At 39.3% G+C, this 19,001-nt stretch overlaps 1 protein-coding gene across 2 annotated transcripts in view; it reads right to left on the bottom strand.

Annotated features, from left to right (window-relative positions):
• The window catches only part of KDM3A (lysine (K)-specific demethylase 3A), a 52,158-nt gene that overhangs the window by 16,252 nt on the left and 16,905 nt on the right, over positions 1–19,001 (bottom strand). For both annotated transcript variants that reach the window (XM_011964249.1, XM_011964258.1), the window contains exons 9-12: positions 13,096–13,259; positions 10,454–10,965; positions 6,953–7,157; positions 2,642–2,856 (exon numbers count right to left, since the gene is read on the bottom strand). In XM_011964249.1, the coding sequence (XP_011819639.1) occupies positions 2,642–2,856; positions 6,953–7,157; positions 10,454–10,965; positions 13,096–13,259 (1,096 nt within the window). The remainder of the gene's footprint in view (positions 1–2,641; positions 2,857–6,952; positions 7,158–10,453; positions 10,966–13,095; positions 13,260–19,001) is intronic.

The raw sequence follows: 19,001 nt of genomic DNA, 5'->3' as shown, positions 1-19,001 counted from the left end.
AGCAGAATCCCTATTCAGACTGTGCAGCAGTAGTTACACAAGTTGGAGCTCAGACACAGGTATCACACAACAGTGGTTCTTAACCTCTGAGTCATGAGTCACTTTCAGAATTTAAAGGCAGCATGTTCCAGGCTTTCTCCAAAGGAAAAAAAAATTTACTCAGATCCACAAACCCAGTAATCTGCATAGAGCATCAAGTTGTTCAGATACCCTACATCCACTCAGACTGCCCATTAAGAACTCCAAGGTGCTCAGCGGGCCTGGAGGGAGTTGCACATTAACTTTGTGCAGGCACAATGGTCCAAGGTCAGTTCCTTCACCAGTCAGTCAGAAATTTGATTTAGCCAGTGCCAGAAATGATGCAGGCACCCAGGACTGACTCACACTAACCAAACATCCAACAGATTAAAGCAGGACCCAGGATTCCACAAAGCAGCATTTTCTGTTCCAGTGGCCAAGACCTAATAACTGGAGAGAGAGGCCTTCCAAAACAGGACAGGCCATTGGACCCTTCCCCCAGATGGAGGAGTGCCAGATCAGGGAATCAAACCAGGTATCAGCAAGCTTTCAGAAATATGACCAAAGGGAGGACATTTTTGTGGGTCACAGAAAAGCCCAAGGTCTCCTGACTAGGAGACTCCTGGCAGTCAGTCTGTGTGTCTCTCCTGAACAACACTGGATCAGTGCTGCTGTACTCCTGTTCTATGGAGAACATCTTCTTCCTAATCCAGTTTGGGGTTAACTCATTCCTTCTTCAGACTGAACATTATCCAAATGACCAAGCTTTAGTTTATACAAAATCAATCCAATTGCTGAATGAACTTCTGCCATTACACTATAATGTAATAGCACAGGACACAATACATATAGCTTTAGGCATCTTATAAATGAGATTTTATGAACTTCATCTTGGACACTTGGATTAGACTGTTTTATCAGAAAGTACTCTTAGATCTCTTAGCCACCCATTTAATGACTATTTGTCACTGAAAGGACAGAATAAAAGTAGTAATAGTCGAGATCTGCTCCCTAATCTCAGGATCAGAGGTAAACTCTTCTGGGTATGGTGGCGTATTTCAGTGTCACTCACAGCGGGTTTCTCTCTCCAATCTGACCAGCTTGTCACAGAGAAAGGAAAGAGCAACACGATAATCAAAAAGGCAAGGAGGAAAGGTTAATCACATTTAAATCTTCAAGGAGGAGAGTTTCTTAATTATATTCTAAAAGATAACTGTCTATGCCTTTTCTATATTAAAAAAAAAAACCCACATTTTTCAGATGACTCACCATTATCGAAGACAAAGCCATCACTTGCTTAAAACAGCTCTGCTGATTCAGGAACAAAGCTACTAATACATTCCAAAAAAGTATTTCCACACTGCAGTCATGTATGTACCACTGCCAGATCAGTTACTTAGGAATTTTTCTTTCGATCTACTACTCTTACTTAAATATATTTAATAAAGAAACTTTGTATCTCTACTGAAAGTGGAAAACTAATATTGCTTGTCTTAAACAGACTATAGGGGGGGAAAGTATAATAAGACTTTTGACTTAAGAGTCTCCACTACCCTAGCAGAATGAAGTAATTCTAAAGAATGACTCTGGTTGTTCCAGGCACTCACAATTCCCTTTCTCCCAGGCAGCTCTGGATTCCTACAGCTGGGAATGCCCTAGTCCTGTTCCTTGGACTCTGAGAGAGTATCCACATCTATTCACTAAGTTATTTTTGTGCTTAAGCTAGCTTCGGTTAGTTGCTGGTAATAAATCAAAATTCTTAAGACTGGCATGGATGCTTGTATTCAAACATACTTGGGTAAGCAGAGTCTAAAAAGAGACATACCGGAGGAATGGAAAGGCTTCACTTTTAACTTTCAACCACTGGTAAAGATAAAATGATGGAAGAAAATATGAGGCTTACAAGACAGATACCCCATGGTGCTTCTGGCTGGATAACTCATTTCCACAGAGAGACATGGACAGGAAGAGGCTGTACCATCCTCCAAACATCCTAGCTTAAGATGTCATGAAGGAGGTCTGGCTCTCATGTGGCACCTACCCTGATTCCTATGGCTTAACAGGCTGCCAGATCAGCATAAGAGTGCTCCCAAAGAGCAGAGGACACAAGCACATGCCCATCTAGAACCTCCAAGTATTCCCTTCACACCTTGACTCTAACAATCATTTCCATTCTGAACCTGTTCTCACTCTCATGTCTGGGACCCAGCCCTGCAGACTCTAACCCAGTAGGTCTAAGAGTTAGCCTTCTCATTCTTTCTTTCCTTGAAATGTATTCATGATTAAGAACCTTTGTTTTAAAATAAACCAATCTGAGACCTCATCCCCTTGTAGTGTGCCTGTACTGCTGGTGAGGCTGTGCAAATTCCACCATTACTGTAACTTCACCTTTCCTAACAAAAAAGGAGTTCCACTCCTTTGGTAATTCGCCCAAAATAAACCCCAAAAATAGGTGGCTAACTCTGATCAAACCTGTTACAAAAGGAAAACTGCAACCTCATTACACCAAAGTTATCTAAATTTTTGGGTGAAAAAAAAATCCAAACAATTAGGACTTAGGTGTCACTCAGGAACAAAAATCAAGTTGGGCTCAAAAATCCTACCCCCTAAGAGATGCTCTTACTGTGTGGCTCAATAGTTGACATAGCTTCCTTTTCAGAAATCACCATTTGACAGAAGTGGTCTCCAATGTTGGCCAAGATGTACTTTGCTGTGTCCAAATCAATCCCCACAACGTTTTTGGTTAAAGGTAACCACAAGCCAATTGCTTCATTGTCATACTTGTTTGGTGTTAAGAATCCTTCTACCCGCAACACACCATGTTTGTTGAATTGTAACCTAGGGAAACAGGAGAAAAAAAGATATAATGCACACACACACACACACACACACACAAAACTGATTTACAACTTGTAATTACTTTTTGGGAGGGCGAGGGGGAGATGGAGTCTCACTCTGTCACCCAGGCTGGAGTGCAGTGGTGCCATCTTGGCTCACTGCAACCTCCGCCTCCCAGGTTCAAGCAATTCTCCCTGCCTCAGCTTCCCCAGTAGCTGGGATTACAAGCGTGCGCCACCATCCTGCCTAATTTTTGTATTTTTAGTAGAGAATTTCGCTATGTTGGTCAGGCTGGTCTTGAACTCCTGACCTCAGGTGATACTCCTGCCTCAGTCTCCCAAAGTGCTGGGATTACAGGCATGAGCCACCGTGCCCATCCACAAATTGTAATTACTATTTAAATCAACAAAGTCCTTCCTAGTTTTCTGTAATCTCCATGGCTAATCACAGCCAATGATTTATTTGGCAATGTCAGTAGGAAGATTAAAAACACTTTTTCCCCAAAAGACCAGCTAGACAGGGGGAAAGAGGAGTGAGGAGAAGGGGAGAGAGGTATATTTTGCACTCAAACCAATATAATCATACTGCCTCCAGGGATAGTTGTTCGACCTGCTGGACTTGGCACTTAAGAGCAGGAAAATCTTAAGTTACTACAAAGGTAAGTCCTTAACAAACAGAAGGTGATAAATAACCTGATCAGATTTAAACACAACTACTGCTTCAAGACAAAAGCTCAGCTAAAGAAGGGTAACCACTAGACAGTCACCGAAGCAATGGCCACACTGGTTTGTGAGGTACTTGGTGCCTATATGAATTCCAGCTGCACGTTACTGTCCAAGCTTCTAGAAAGAGGGAAGCATTAAAACGGGCCTCAGAACCTAAAAAGTGGAACAAAGGGCAGACCATTTCTTCATTATTTGCCTTCAATACTCTGTAACACTTGAATGTTTTTTTCATAAGCTATGTATTTTAAATTTTTAAAACACAAAATATTTTTGTCTTTTTTTGAGACAGGCTCTCACTCCAATGCCCCAGGCTGGAGTACAGTGGTATGAGTATGGCTCACTGCAACCCCCACCTCCCAGGCTTCAGCAATCCTCCCACCTTAGCCTCTCAAGTGGCTGGGAAGGCAGGCATGTGCCACCACACCCAGCTAATTTTCTTTTTCCATTTTTTGTAGAGACAGGGGTTTGTCACATTGCCCAAGCTGGTGTCAAACTCCTGGGCTCAAGCAATCCTCCCACCTTGGTCTCCTGAGGTGCTGGGATTACAAGCATGAACCACCATGCCCAGCCTAAAAATATAGTATTCTGGCTAGGCACAATGACTCACTGTAATCCCAGCACTTTGGGAGACTGAGAGGGATCCAGTTCGAGACCAGCCCAGAGAACACAGCAAGACCCTGTCTCTACAAAAAAAAAATTTTTTTTAATTAGCCAGGCATGGTGGCAGAAGCCTGTAATCCTAGCTACCTGGGAAGCTGAGATGGGAAGATCACTTGAGCCCCAGAGTTTGACATAACAGTGAGCTATGATCGTGCCAATGCACTCCAGCCTGGGCAGCAGAGTAAGATTCTGTCTCTAAACATAAGTAAGTAAATACATACATACACACATACATACATACAAATATTTCTAGTAGGAGACATAAGAAATAGACATAAAACACAATGAAGTAGCCTGTAACATATCGTAACAGTCATCAATTCTTGTTAAGAGCAGAGGACGAAGCGTTGACTGCTGACTATGAGTTTTGTGGGCCAATATGATGAGGACTTCATGGTAAAGAGAGTAACTGAGCTTGCTTTGGCAAGAAAAGGTAGACAATTAGGTGAAAGAAGGTATGTCCAAAAGACAGTATTTCATATAAAAGCAAGAAAACTAAAGGTGAACAGGGTGACAATAGACTAATTAGACTAAAGGGTTTATTCAAATAGGTAAGAATCAGGAAGAAGTTGCAGAGGTAAGTCGGGGTCAATTGCTGAAGCCTTCAGTATTTCACTGGGGATCTTGACTTTGCTAGGCACTGGGCAGCTATCAAAAGTCATCATGTGAGACACACGCGAAGTTGTGTTTTAGAAAAACCATTTGTCCAAAAGAGTGTAGAATAAACTGGAAGGACAAGACACTGTTACCTAACATATGCGAATTATTTCAAGCAGTCCAAATGAGAGAAGCAAGTTTTTAACTGACAGTCCAAATTAAAGATAGTCATAACACTAAAAAATAAATTTGAAAGCATTTCAAAGTGGGACGTAACGGCAACAGGACCTAGCAACTGAGCCTTACCACTGAGATCCTACCCCTACTCCTATTTTATTTGCAAAAGAGTTTAATGAGATACAAACTTGATGAGGAGGCTAATGACAACCTCAATCTTCACTCTAAACATCAGGAAAAAAGTTAAATTATGATATTCTTTTAACAAGATATGAGTTTTTTCTAGTTTCTACTACACTGGTTTCTACTATGCAGCATTAGACAAAGGTACTTTCCCCTTTAAAGAAGTCAAAAATGAAAAAAACAGCTAAGTCATAAAGTCAATGACTTCTAGACTGTTACAAAAATATAGTGGGTTTAAAAAATAAAGAGCTCTAATCATATTACAAAGAACAAAACAAAATAAATTATCCTTTCCCTAAAATGCCTTTGCAACTTAAACCAATCTCTCATCCAATCTAGTTATACCTTTCGTAGCAGAGGAGCCATAACAACATGAAATCAAGTGCATAATAGAAACACAAAGACCCGTACAAAGCACAACCATTTCAGTTTCTTCAAAATACATACACACACAAATGAACATGCACTGTAACACACCTGTTTAAGAAAAAAATTCTCGAGAGGAAGGGAAATAGAGTTACCCTCTACTGAGAGCTTATTCTGGGCCAGGAGTTATTCAGAATATATTAATATAAGCATATGTTAATATATGTTAACAGTATTACAGCTCTAAATGCTACCCACATGCTTTATGATGTGCTTTTGCAATTTACAAAGGGATGAATGGGGCAAACTAGTATCTAAAAAATTCTTATTTTGCTAAATAAGCCTGAATCTGAAAATTACAAGCATATATAATTAATGATCTAAATTCCTGGTGCATTTAATTCAGCTCATCAGCAATCTTTTCACTTAAATAAAATGAAAGGAGAGGAGAATAGGAAGATATATATATACACATATATGTATATATGTGTGTGTATATATATACACACACATATATACATATATGTGTATATATATACACATATATGTATATATGTATAAATTTATGTATATATATATATATATATACACAAAAATTTTGCCTATAAAATTGGAAAAGATTTTTTTAAAAGATACGCCTCTCCCTGCTGCCAATGGTACAGAGACCATGGGAGCATGTTCAAACATTGCAGTGGGCAAGGACACAGGTGCAACCTTCCTGGAGGGTAACTTGGCAGAACATGTGTATCAAAGTCTTAAAACACACACACCTTCTGACCCAGAAATGCCATTTCTAGTAATCCTCCCAAAGCAAATAATCAGGGACATGGACAAAAAGATCATTTCTGCATTATTTCCAGTCACAAAAAATACAAAATAATCTTAATACCAACAAGGGAATTGGTGAAATAAATTATCAAACATTACTATAACGTGCTCTTACACAGAAATTCAAAAGTATTTTAAGAAAAAGGTTATGATCAAGCAGTCCCTACTACATAATGGGAAAATAAGATTCAAAACAGAATGTGCAATATACCAACTAGGTATGCCTGAATACATTTTATGATCATACAATGCACTGAAAAGTTAACCGTAGTTATTTGTAGTGGTTTTTCAGAACCTTCAACATTTTTCTATAATGACTGTTACTTTCAGAAATAGACGTTTATATTTTTAAGCTTCGTTACTTTAAAAAAAAACAAAAATAAGAATGAAAAGTCACATGCAATAAGATCTAGATTCTCCAACCTAGAGATTACAAATGCAACATCTACCACCTTTTTACTTCTAGATTTACTGTTGATAAAAGAGTAAAAAAGGTACGCTAGATGATCTAGCATAAAAAGTATGCCCAGATTATCTGAACTTTTCCCAAAATGCCTCACCTCCTGAAGTGAAAGAAGCGGCAAAACACAGGTGAGTCCTTCTGTTGCTCCTTATCCTTGCGGAGACTGTCCAAGCGACACTCTCGGCACTTAGGCAACTGTGCCACAATGTTCACACAAGAATCATCCTGTACGAAGGCCTCGCCACTCTGTTGCAGCTTTTTGAGTTTAGCTGGGTCTGTCAAAACCGACTTCCTGGATGGGGCTAGGAAAACAAAAGATAAAGGAGACAGGACCTCAAATTTTTTAACACCACATTCATATGTGACTGAATTCTATTCAAAAAGCCAATATTCCCTTAAAGAGAACTCCCTTCTCCATTCCTCGTTCAACTGTAATTTCCAAAAATGGCTCAACAGAAAACAACTATCAGAATAACTGGAAAAGCTTTACTCTCTTTATAAAACAATTCTTATTTGCTGAATCCATTTGGCAACATAAAACCCAAAATTAAACAGACAGCCTCACGATTTAAAGTTAATGTATACTTCTATTCACAACCCTACATTTTAGGATGTTTTCAAATCAGGTATTTAATTCAAACTCTGTTGAGGTTCACCTCCGCAAAGCCTGACTTTGTGGACGTCCATTCTGTCATGTTCCAAATGCAAAAAAGACTGGTTTAAGGTGTGTTTTTAAAAGTACAATGCAAAAACTAACCATTCTAAAAATAACAATAAACAAATCACTTTCCTACATAGCCCCTGGGTCTACGGGGTTACAGCATCTTCTAAATGCCTGTCACTTGACTCCTTACATGTCTTCCACTACTTCTGCACATGTGGTCTATGCAGGATTAAAAGCACTGGCTACAGACAGGATTATAATTCTAAGTAAATGCAGATTTTATGTTTTAACTTGTAATCAGCCAGAGAACTTGAAATGTTAATATGGTTTCTAAAGAAAGGTAGAGATGTATTAGGAAAGAGCAATCACCATGTCAGAGAACAAAGTAAGGAATCCATTTGTATGCCAAGAGCCTTAAGGAATATTTAACAGAAAACAGAAAAGACCTTTTCTTAGGGTCCAAGAGAGCTGAGAAGAGGGAAGTGGGTTTTTAGGCAAACAAACAAAAGTCAAACACCAACAGCTTCTGGGGAACTAGTTGAGAGATGGGTGGGAGAGGTCAGTCTTGGAGAAAATGCGAAGATCCCAAACCAAAGAAGGTTTTAGATAAAGTAAACATCTTCAATAATTACCTTAGAGGTGATCTAATCTTACCTCTCTTTTAAAGCACGACTAGACCACATGTAAATTTCTACATGATGCTGTTAGTCCTTGATCCCTTAAACACTATTATTCAGTTACAGTGAAAGAGAAGGTAAAGTAAGAAAGGAGAGAAAATAAAGAGATTAGTAGTTCAAGGATGTAATTTTAATTACTCAGATATTGAAAGACATCATCCTTTGAGTTGGGCCACGCTTCCACAGATCACAGGCAAAAAAGGTTATCTTACCTGTTCTATCCTGGCTCACAAGAGGAAATATCTAGAAATAAGACAGTTGAACTGTCTAAATCTAACTCTTTACCGAGGAGAGCAACAGGTGCTACCAACAGGTGATTCTCTGAATTCAAAGCCAAGTCAAGAGAAAAATGCAATGCCCACTTCTGAGGAGCCACATTATCTATCTGAACAGAAAAAAAGGCAGCTGTTTGACTCCAGTTTGCTTTTATTTTCTAGACCCAAAGTGCAAGAAAGGAGCAGAAAAGTTTTCCAAGCCTTCTGTACCAACATGCATTACTAGTGGACACAGATTAGAAGTCACGGAAGGCTTCTGATCACACTCTCACACCTCAATCAAAAAAACAGACACAGTAGATAACAGGATGTGCTAGTCCAGGATGTAAGTAGGTATTTCACTTCTTTTACAATCCATTAGATGGAGAATAGCTGCATAATATATTAAATGAGACAAAGCTGGACTCCATAACTCACTTGTGTATCTATCATGTGCTTACTGCACTAGAATCTTTACTGCTTCTTCACATATTAATTTGCTTCAAAAACTAGCTGAATGTGAGAGCTGATGATTCAAAAAGAATAAATAGAACAAGGATATGGTTATGAATATGTACTTTCTTTTGAGTGTTACATGATTTCTGAGAACAGGATAATCTTATGCAATTAATTTTATGCAAATTAACAGCTATATTAACTTAAACCTCAATGAAGAAGCTAGGTTAGAAGTATTGCTAGGCAAAGAAAGTTCTATTCTTCCAATGCTATACTAAAAAGATTCGCAAGTCAAATCCGGCCATCTTGCCCTCTAATTTTACAGATGCCTGCAATTAAAAAGGTAGTGCAGATATATTCATTTTTACTGATCCAAATAAATAAGTTGTTTTCATAGGTTGTTTTCGTTCGTTTTGTTTTTTTGAGCCAAGCTCTCGCTCTGTCGCCCAGGCTAGAGTGCAGAGGTACAATCATAACTCACTGCAGCCTCCAACTCCCGGGGTCAAGCAACCCCCCTGCCTCAGCTTCCCCAGTAGCTAGGAATAACAGGTGTGCACCACCATGCCCGGTTGATTCTTTTAAAAATTTTTTGTGGAGATGGGATCTCACTATGTTGCCCAGGCTGGTCTCAAACTCCTGGTCTAAAGCAATCCTCCCACAGTGGCCTCCCAAAGTATTAGGATTACAGGTGTTAGCCACTATGCCCAGCCTAAAACATTAACAAAATCCATACCAATTCCCCACATAGCTAACACTGATCAAAAGGCATCTTTAAATTCTAATAGCTCTAAACCTTTTGACATGCTGAAACCATTCTGTTCTTCTAACTCTAGTAACAGAGCTTCTGATAACTACCACCATTATAATGCATCCTCAAACTTCATGTAAGTAGCATCAAGTACAATGTGCCATTTTTCCTATAAGAAGAGTAGTTTTAAACTGTGGGTGCGGCAGGACCTCCCCTTAAGCAAAGAGACTCTTCCTGGTATTTCAGCCCTATCCTTAACAACTTCAACCCAAGTCCCTTTTCCAGAAGTGATACAATTCTGCATCTTTTCTAAAATTTCAAATCTCAGCTACCTGTCACAGATCACGTCTTCTACTCCAACCTGGAAGTCACAGAAAGTGACAAGCTGAAATAAAGTAATCACTAGATTACTTCAGATTTTGTTTCAAAATTTTCTTAACCTAAAAACTGGGAACCACCTAATAGGAACCAGTTAAATCATATGGTAAATGAATATAACAGAATCCTTGCTTTAAAATACTAATAGACATCTACACTAATTCACAGGGCAAAACTGTTGGCATGAACCCATTTGTGTAATACAGTTTATCTGTATTTCTATATACATGAAACTAGGTACACCAAAATATTAACAGTAATCGTTTCTGAGATTTGGGGATTATATCTTCAACTTTTCTGACTGTATAAACTATTTCTACAAAGTCATTTTCACATAGTTTCTCATAGGACAAGAAACAGATATATATAGATATCTACCATTTCTTACCTTCTACCAATAAAGATATTGAGAAACACTCACCATTCTGGATTTTATTGTTGCTTCTTGTACAACAGCTTTCATTATCTACTTTTACTGAAGATTCCTTTAAATTCTGTGATTGGCAAGCTAAAGCTGAAGGTTCTACCTTTTTTCCCGAACAGTTCTTTGGGCTATCACCATTGACACCTGCTTTCACTTCTGGTGTATCAGAAACATCCGATGGGGAAGGTGCATGTTCTAGGTGCTTCTGCCGTACAGGAGGATTAGCAATTTCCAATTCTGCCCTAGAAGAAGCCTTTGTAGGTAAGCACTCCTTAGGAAGGCCAGTCAATGGTTGTGGAACAGACTCCAATCTGTTTTCCTGATCAGTGTTTGTCTTAGGCTGAGTACAGCTGCCTTTTGGCTCACTCAGAATTTTCAAGTCTCCAGTTCCAATCTGAGAGGACTTTGAGAGCAACCCTGCTTTGCAGACATCTGGTTTTGTTCTCAGAGCTTCAGACTTTGTATTTAGACAGGAAGAAATTTCCTCTGGTAAACTCTGTTTATGACATCTGAAAAAGATAATATAGAAAGCTAGCATCCAGGCCTCTTTTTCTCTCTCCATTATCTTCCCAAAACAAACTGTTTGGTTCCCTAAGCTAATGAACATGAAAGAAAAAAGAAAATTTCTTATATGTTACAGAATTTAGGATAGGTTTCTGTAAGCTGGAGTTAAAAGTCATCAGTCAACAGTTCTGCAAAAATATCATAACCACTCAGAAAAATACAACCCTAAATTCTGTCTGCATGTTCTCAGAAATCTTTAACTTCTTACATTAGCTCTACTTCTCACAGCACAACGAACCTTAGCTTTCTCTCAAAACAAAATATTGTATGAACCAAAAAATACACTCAGCAGATGAGCTCTGTGGTTTATAAATATCAAAACTAGAACTCTGTGTAGGGGCAATTCTGAAAGTTTCTTCTTTTTCTTGTTAATTTCAGAGAAACCTCTGCTAACTTTTTTCTATGATGAAGATTACGTTTGAATTTCAAAGATAAAACTAGCATTCTTACTACTTGCCAAGAGTCAAAAATTGAACCTCTAGTAAAAGTCAATGTGTCAGGACAAAAATTCTAAAATATGTATGTATATAAGAAATGTTAGAAATCCCTTCAAAGATATTCACACAAAATCTAATTAAAAACGAACAATGGGCAAGGCACAATGGCTCACACCTGTAATTCCAGGATTCTGGGAGACCAAGATGAGAGCACTGCTTGAGGCCAGGCGTTCATGACTAGACTGGGCAAAATAGCAAGTCCCCCATCTCCACAAAAAAATTAAAAATTGGCCTGGTGTGGTGGCACGTGCCTGTAGTGCCAGCTAGTTGGGAGGGTGAGGCAAGAAGATCAATTGAGCCCAACAGTTCAAAGCTGCAGTAAGCTTTGACTGTACCACTGCAACTGCACTCCTCTCTGGGCAACAGAGCAAGATCCTGTATCTAAAAAAAGAACCTCAAAAAACAAAAAATCTAACAAACTGGCAGCAGCACAAAACGCTTTTCTGCTATGAACATGTAACCAGCCCTAACAGGGAATAATTTCATTGTTTGTTCAGTGATCAGGACACATAGCAAATAGAATAGCTGATTACTTGGTTATTCAAAGAACAACTTGGTATTTTCCCTGTACATCTTCCTAGAGACAGTCTTGAAGAACTTTTGTTTCTTAGAAATTCATCCTAGAGTTCTTTCTCGAGAAAAATGCAAAGTCCTTTTTTTCTATTATACCTTTTTATTCCTGCCTTTACCAAAGGATTTCATTCCGGAGAAGAATTTTTCATTTAAACACTCAGATGAAATATCTTTCCTTGGATATCACTGAACTTCCTAAAGTTCCCTCCCTTTCTATTTTGAAGACTGCTCCTCCTCCTGTCTGACTGCCACATGGGCATCCTCCAAGCTCTATCCCAGGCTGCCTGCTTTTTCCCAGTGAACCAGTGTGCTCAGCCACCCTCCCACCTTCCAAACCTACTTTTCTATACCACAGTCTCTCTGACCTCTATCTTATGTCTGTATCAACTGCCTGCCTATATAGGCCACCACCACTTCCCAAAAGAGACCCTTCCCTTAAAACTACTTGCACTGTCAACCTTGTAACTACTTTAAATTTCTACTTAAACTTTACATTTCATACTCATTTTCTTCCTCTACAAGTTAGTAACAGTACCACCTACAGCTATTGCTTCCTCATCTCTATTCTTCTTAGAACCCTCTCTACTGCCGTATTTCTCAACTATACTTGGGTCAACTCATGTACAGGCTGAGGAGAATCTCTCACTGTAACCACGTCTCACTGCTTCTTCACACTCCCACTGACCTCAGTCTTCCATGTACGACCACTCTGTTCCCTTTTCCTTCAAAGAAGACACCTGTTTTACAAATGCCTGTACTATTTCAATTGATCCTTCTCACTGTATCAAGATAGTCTCTTTTCTCATGCCCCCTTTCACTTCTACACCATTTTCCATGTTGCTCTGTGTGCCTTCTATACTTTTCACCTCCAAAAGCATTTATCTATCTTTTCTCGGAAACTCTAATGAAAAATCTCCCTGGACAACCAGGGATAAAAACAATGAGCCATGACTAAAATAATTTTTTATTATTATAATTAAACATCTTTAACAAATCACTACTCACCCTTGAGGAATTTTTGCTCCAAGGTTAGGTGGAGAGTTGGCAGCCTGGGGAGTACTTTGCTGTCTTGGGTCCTTACTAGGTGGAGTTGCTGCAGTACAGCCCAGCAGTATCTCCTTAAAAACTGTTGTAGGTACAGACTGTACAGGACATATACTGGGAGAGGCCTAGAAGATACCAAACCAACAGATATTAAAAGGAAGTCCCCAGTTAGGAAATAATAAAATGCTACCAAATTTAAGATCATTTGCTTAATACTAAACAAGCATAATACTACTGCCAAATAAAAAGAAGAAAGTGAAACAAGTGATAAACTATAAAATTAAGGGCTTTAAGACTGTAAATATATCACTCCAATTTTTCACAAAACTTATGTCTCCCTACAAAGGATCACAAGCTTATCTTTTTCAGACCTCTGAACTACTGTGCCAGGAAAACAGTCAGGTGGCAACTACTTTAATAATGCAACGCAGAGGTGAACTTTTAAGTGACAATTTTAAACGGTGGCAGCTTCACATGCATTCACTTTGGTATGACTTGAGTGCCCACCACGCACTTACTGCGTAGTTTGGCAGGAGACCAGACCACACAGGACTCTTGTGTTAGGCAGTGATGCCTATCTGGTATCCAGATAAGCCTATGCAATGCAATAAAAGTTGAGGACAGTTCTTGCTCTTATGTGGCTCATCAACTCACAAAAGTTATCCCAAGCTGCAAAAAATACCAAGTTATGACAGGCCTGTGGGCAAAGCTGAGACACCTGTCCCCATTCCCTTTTCAGGTAATTTTATCTTCACAAAAACGTAAGTATTGAATCCACTTCTAAACAGTTTATACCATTCACAAAAATAAACTTCCCACCGTGAAAAAAGAGCACAGATAAACTCAAGACAATGAGTCTATGGCTGAACCAGGTGAAACCAATTCACCCATCTCACCAGGCTCCTCACATGGGCTTAAATTTTTAAGTCATATACCTTAAATTTTTAAGTCATATACCTTTCTCAATCATCTTGCCTTACCACCAAATCTAAACTTGAAGAATCTCCAAAGTTTCTTCATCTTCTAGTTACTAACTCCTGAAGTTTGATTACAACTTCCATTAATAGGTTTTTTGTTTTGTGTTTTGTTTTTTGTTTTTTGTTTTTGAGATAGTCTCGCTATTATCACCCAGGCTAGAGTGCAGTGGCGCCATCTCGGTTCATTACAACCTCTGCTTCCCAGGTTCCAGCAATTCTCATGGCTCAGCCTCCCGAGTAGCTGGGATTGCAGGCATGCACCACCATGCTCGGCTAATTTTTCATATTTTTAGTAGAGACAGGATTTTGCTATGTTAAGGCTGGTGTCCAACTCTTGGCCTCAAGTGATCTGCCTGCCTTCGCCTCCTAAAGTGCTGAGATTACAGGCATGACCCACTGCGCCTGGCCAGCAGGTTTTTAAAACCTGGCAATTTTGAATATATTTATATGTACTCTACTCATGAATGTTTTTCTCAGAAATTTACTATGACAGCCTTGAAAAGACTGGCTAGCATATACTAAACAGATATATCTGAAAAATAAGAATTTAATCACTGGCAAAGTTTTGGTCTAGTTTCAACTATTTTTAGGCACAAAATTATCTGATCATATATTATACTATTTCAGTCAACTCAATTTTCGTTAAATAGAACCTTAATGTTCTCCAGAAGGTGTTATGGTTGGTTTGGGGTGTTTTTTGAGTTTCCTAATCCTTTAAATGAGGAAATCAGTTTATTCCTAAAGTCCCTTTTGCTTATAATAGCTTACAATTCCCTGTTAATCTGAGGTTAGTCTCCCAAAGTTTAATGCCAAATCATTTTGAAATGCTTATTCAGGGCTCAGTTTTACCAATTATCTTTCCTCATATAGGTCCACCATCCTTATTTTGAATATGTTTAGGGTTGATACACTAATAACTTTCCTTACTCTCCCAAAAGCAACATACTTAAGAAATTTGGATTATAAACCTAAGCATAAATTTTTACTCTGTATAAAATCAAGCCGCTCAAGTAAAAAAACCCCTCCATCGCTCTAATTTCCCATGTAATCAATAAACCAATAAATCTTGCCTCTATTTGCAAAGTATGTATTGAATCTACCCATTTCCTTCCATGTCACTACTACTACCATCTTTCCCCTAAGCTACACATCTCCTAACCAACCTTCCTTCCATTTGTGTTGAATCCTCTGCATCCTACCCAAGATCTCTCCTATCACAAAGCAATCTCTATAAAACATAAATCAAATAAGATCATGGCAGTCCACTGCCTACAAGAATCCCATGTGGTCCAGTCTCCTACCCACTCCTGCTCCTCCTCCCGCCATCTTTTTCACTGCCTCCCTCGCTCCCAGTACTCCAACTACACTTGCTTCCTTTCTCATCTCCTAGTGTTCTAAGCCCTTTCTTGCCTGGGCCTGTGTGCTTATTATCTCTCCGGCTACATCGTTTTCAGTGGCTGGTTGGTTCTCTCTCTCCACCCTCAAGTCTGTTAAAATGTCACCCTCTCAGAATTTCTGATTACTCTTTCTAAAGTAGCATCCCAAAAGCTGTGCCTTACTCTTTACCATTTTTCTGTTTATACCTTTCATAGCCCTTATCACGCCATGAAAGTACCTTTCACTTATTTATTGTCAGTCTCCTCACAATGGGACGCACACTCTTTATGGGCAGAGGCCCTGCTCTTATACCCACTGTTATACCTCATAAAACCAAACATACAGTGGATGTTCAATAAATAAGACTGGTGGAATGAACATATGAATGAGTGAATGCTGTTAGTACATAACATTCCTAAATAGCTATAAATCAGTAAGTCTTATGAGTTACTTCAAGTGATAGGAAGTGATGATCACCACTGTAGATCAGTCTAGCATATACTAACTTGTTGGAAGGAGGGATGGAGGAACAGAGGGAAGGAGGGAAGAAAGGAGAAATCTGCTATTTATACAAAGGTAATTCACCACACCAAGGAGAAGATTTGGAGAGCAGTGGCAACAGCACAGTGATGAAGACTATTGGATTTTGGTGTTAGCCTTTGGTTTGAAATTCAGTCTCTAACACTTCCTAGCACTTTCTTCCTATGAAGTATACTTTACAGGGCTGTGCTTTACCATAGTGCCTGGTGCTAAAATAAATTTTAGAGATGAGCTGTCTTAAGGCAGAAAAACATTGTGAAAACTTTCTCAATTCTGTCACCGTGTGTTAGAATCAGCATAACTTAGCGTACTTTTCCTTTAAGAAACTCAAGTATTTCCTTCTACAACTTTCCTAAGGCATAGCTCAACAGGAACAGGATTCCAATTCCCAAACCCATGTTCACGAGTGCACCTCTGCACTGGCCTCTGACTCAACAAAGGGTCAAAGTTTCTTCTTACCTGAAGAGTTTTCCCTGAAGGTCTTCTATACCAGTCATGGCAATAGTTCCTCCCTGCCAGCAGATGGAGATAATATAATTGAGTGTATGATAGAATTCTAAAAAGGACACTGCTGGCTCACACTCCTCAGCAGACTCTTTCCCAACTAACCAGGCAACATTGTAACTCTGAGGAATAGTCTGCTAGGCAGAGAAGACCTTCAAGGAGCCAGATATCACTGGCAAACAGGTTTAGCTTAACCAAAAGTATTCACCAAGACAGTCAAGAGTCTTGCCTACCTAATCCCAAATGCCTGTCTTCCAAAGACCACCCTAAAAGTGCCTGTCCAACACATCTAGGAAGTGCAAACACAGTAAGAATCGTGCTGAGTGTGTTACTGTACTCACCTTTCACTCATACATTTTCAAATACTTTCCTTCCCCACTGCTCCCTTTATCTCTCTAGCCCTCTTGAAATCTAGGCCAGGCCAGTGTATCCAAAACTTTTCTGATTGCAAGAATCACCCAGAACGAAAGATATTTGCCAATATGGAATAATAGTTATAATACATTGCAAGGGAATCGAGGAGGCTACAAGACTATAGTTTTTAGTTTTAAAAAACTAACAAAAAAATCAGGTCTCTGTGATACATACAGGGGGAAAAAGAGATAGGAGGTATTTCAAAATGTAAACAGAGAGTCTCTGAGAAGTATAATTACAAGTGATGATTCTATTCTTTACTATACTTTTCTAGGTTAACCAAAAATTTTAAAATGAGATGAGCTTAATAATCAAAAAAAAATTTTCGAAAACTTCTAAAACCCAGGTAAAAATCCACCACCTTCAACTTCCTTTAGAATGACATGACTAGCATAGAGCTCAAGAGCTGCAACGTACATTTTTAAAACACTTTATTTAGTTTATCATTTTAGATGCAGAAGTTAAGAAACTTATCTCCAGGCTACAGTGCAGGCTTATTTTTTTTTAATAGCTTCTAATGTGCCCATCAATCAGCTCAATAGCACATAATATATGGGCAACATGCTGAGAAAGATAAAAAAGTAATGCTCCCTGCCTTTTAAGAATTTGAGTCAAGGAGACAGGATCACATCATATATGTCTATATACCCACATTTTACAAGTACCTCCTTGAAGGTTAGAAATTTACTTGCTCAAACGCCTTTCCCATTGCTGACACACTCAACACTCTGAAGGCACCTTCCCCCACAGGAGGTTCCCACTGACCTCAGTTCTGCTTGCACCCCAGACTGATCGCTCCACCATCCAACAGGATATGCCATTCCTATTCCTGACCCCTCTTCCTCAGCACACCTCGCAGCTCACTCAGCTCTCCTTTTCATCATACTCCAATTTACACTGACACATTCCCCATGACAGGTAACACACAACCAACTTCTCCAAACTGATATTTACTAACTATAGACTGCTAACAATTTCTCTAATGTTAAAACCTGACATAAAGAAATTATAATTCTACCCTGTTTATCTCTCAGCTTCTAATACTATGGATTACTTGACAATATTGTCTCTGAGCTTGACATCCTCTGTGTAGTCCTGGCCACATTACTTACCCAGAGCCTTACTATCTATTCCCTTCTAGACCAGGGACCCCTATTCCTCACCAGCTCAGCCCCTTTCTATACCGGGAGACTATATAGTATCATAAATAACTGTCTGACCATGTCACTTGGGATTCCTAAGTTAGAACTGTCATGTTCTTTGAGGCAGACATTCCATTTGTTCTACCTACTTCATTAGCTAGGTTCCTGTGCTTCCTCAGTCCTAACACCTAGTCTTCCACCAAATTCAACTAATGCTGTCTCCTAAATAGCTCTCCACCCCCTTAGCTACCACCTCACCTCAAGCCTATTTATGATGTGCAATACAACTAACCTAATCAGTGCCCTCATTTCTATTCTCACCTCCTTCTCTCATCCATCATCTACAAAGCTTAAGTCAATCTCCTGAACTTAAAACCCCTGAACACCCCAGACACCTTCTTCATCTGCAGCATAAAACCCAAACTTCCTATCTCTGACCCTGCTTCTCTTTTTCCACACCTCCTGTGCCCCAGCCACAATGAAACATTTGCCCTTCACCAAACAAGACATGTCCTCTCTGTCTCACAGGTTCTGCCCAGGCTGCTTCTTGAGGCACCTGCAGAGCTCCTGCCCAGAGCACTCCCCCTGCACTTGTGGGAGCCCTTTGGAAGTCTGTCTCCTTCACTATCCTATAGACTCTGAGACAGGAACTCCAGATACCTTTCAATCTCCAGGACCAAGTATCCACCACACAGTGAGTACTTAATACAGTAACTGTGGTTTCTTGGATGGATGTCCTTGAAATTACCTTGTAAACTTTAAGGCAAAAATGAAAAGTAGTAAGACTAATTTCCATAATTACTTCTTCATTCTTTCCTAAACAACCTGAGCCTCCACTCAAGAGGTTAAAGCCTATACCCTTTCAAAGGAGGACAGAGGCTTCAGACACAGGTTTACAAAGCTTTTGGTGAAG

The sequence above is a fragment of the Colobus angolensis genome, unplaced genomic scaffold (genome assembly GCF_000951035.1).
Source record: "Colobus angolensis palliatus isolate OR3802 unplaced genomic scaffold, Cang.pa_1.0 Scaffold118, whole genome shotgun sequence".
Classification (NCBI taxonomy): Eukaryota; Metazoa; Chordata; class Mammalia; order Primates; family Cercopithecidae; genus Colobus; species Colobus angolensis.
The sequence above is the reverse complement of the archived record's forward strand: the minus strand, read 5'-3'. Positions and strand labels throughout refer to the sequence as shown.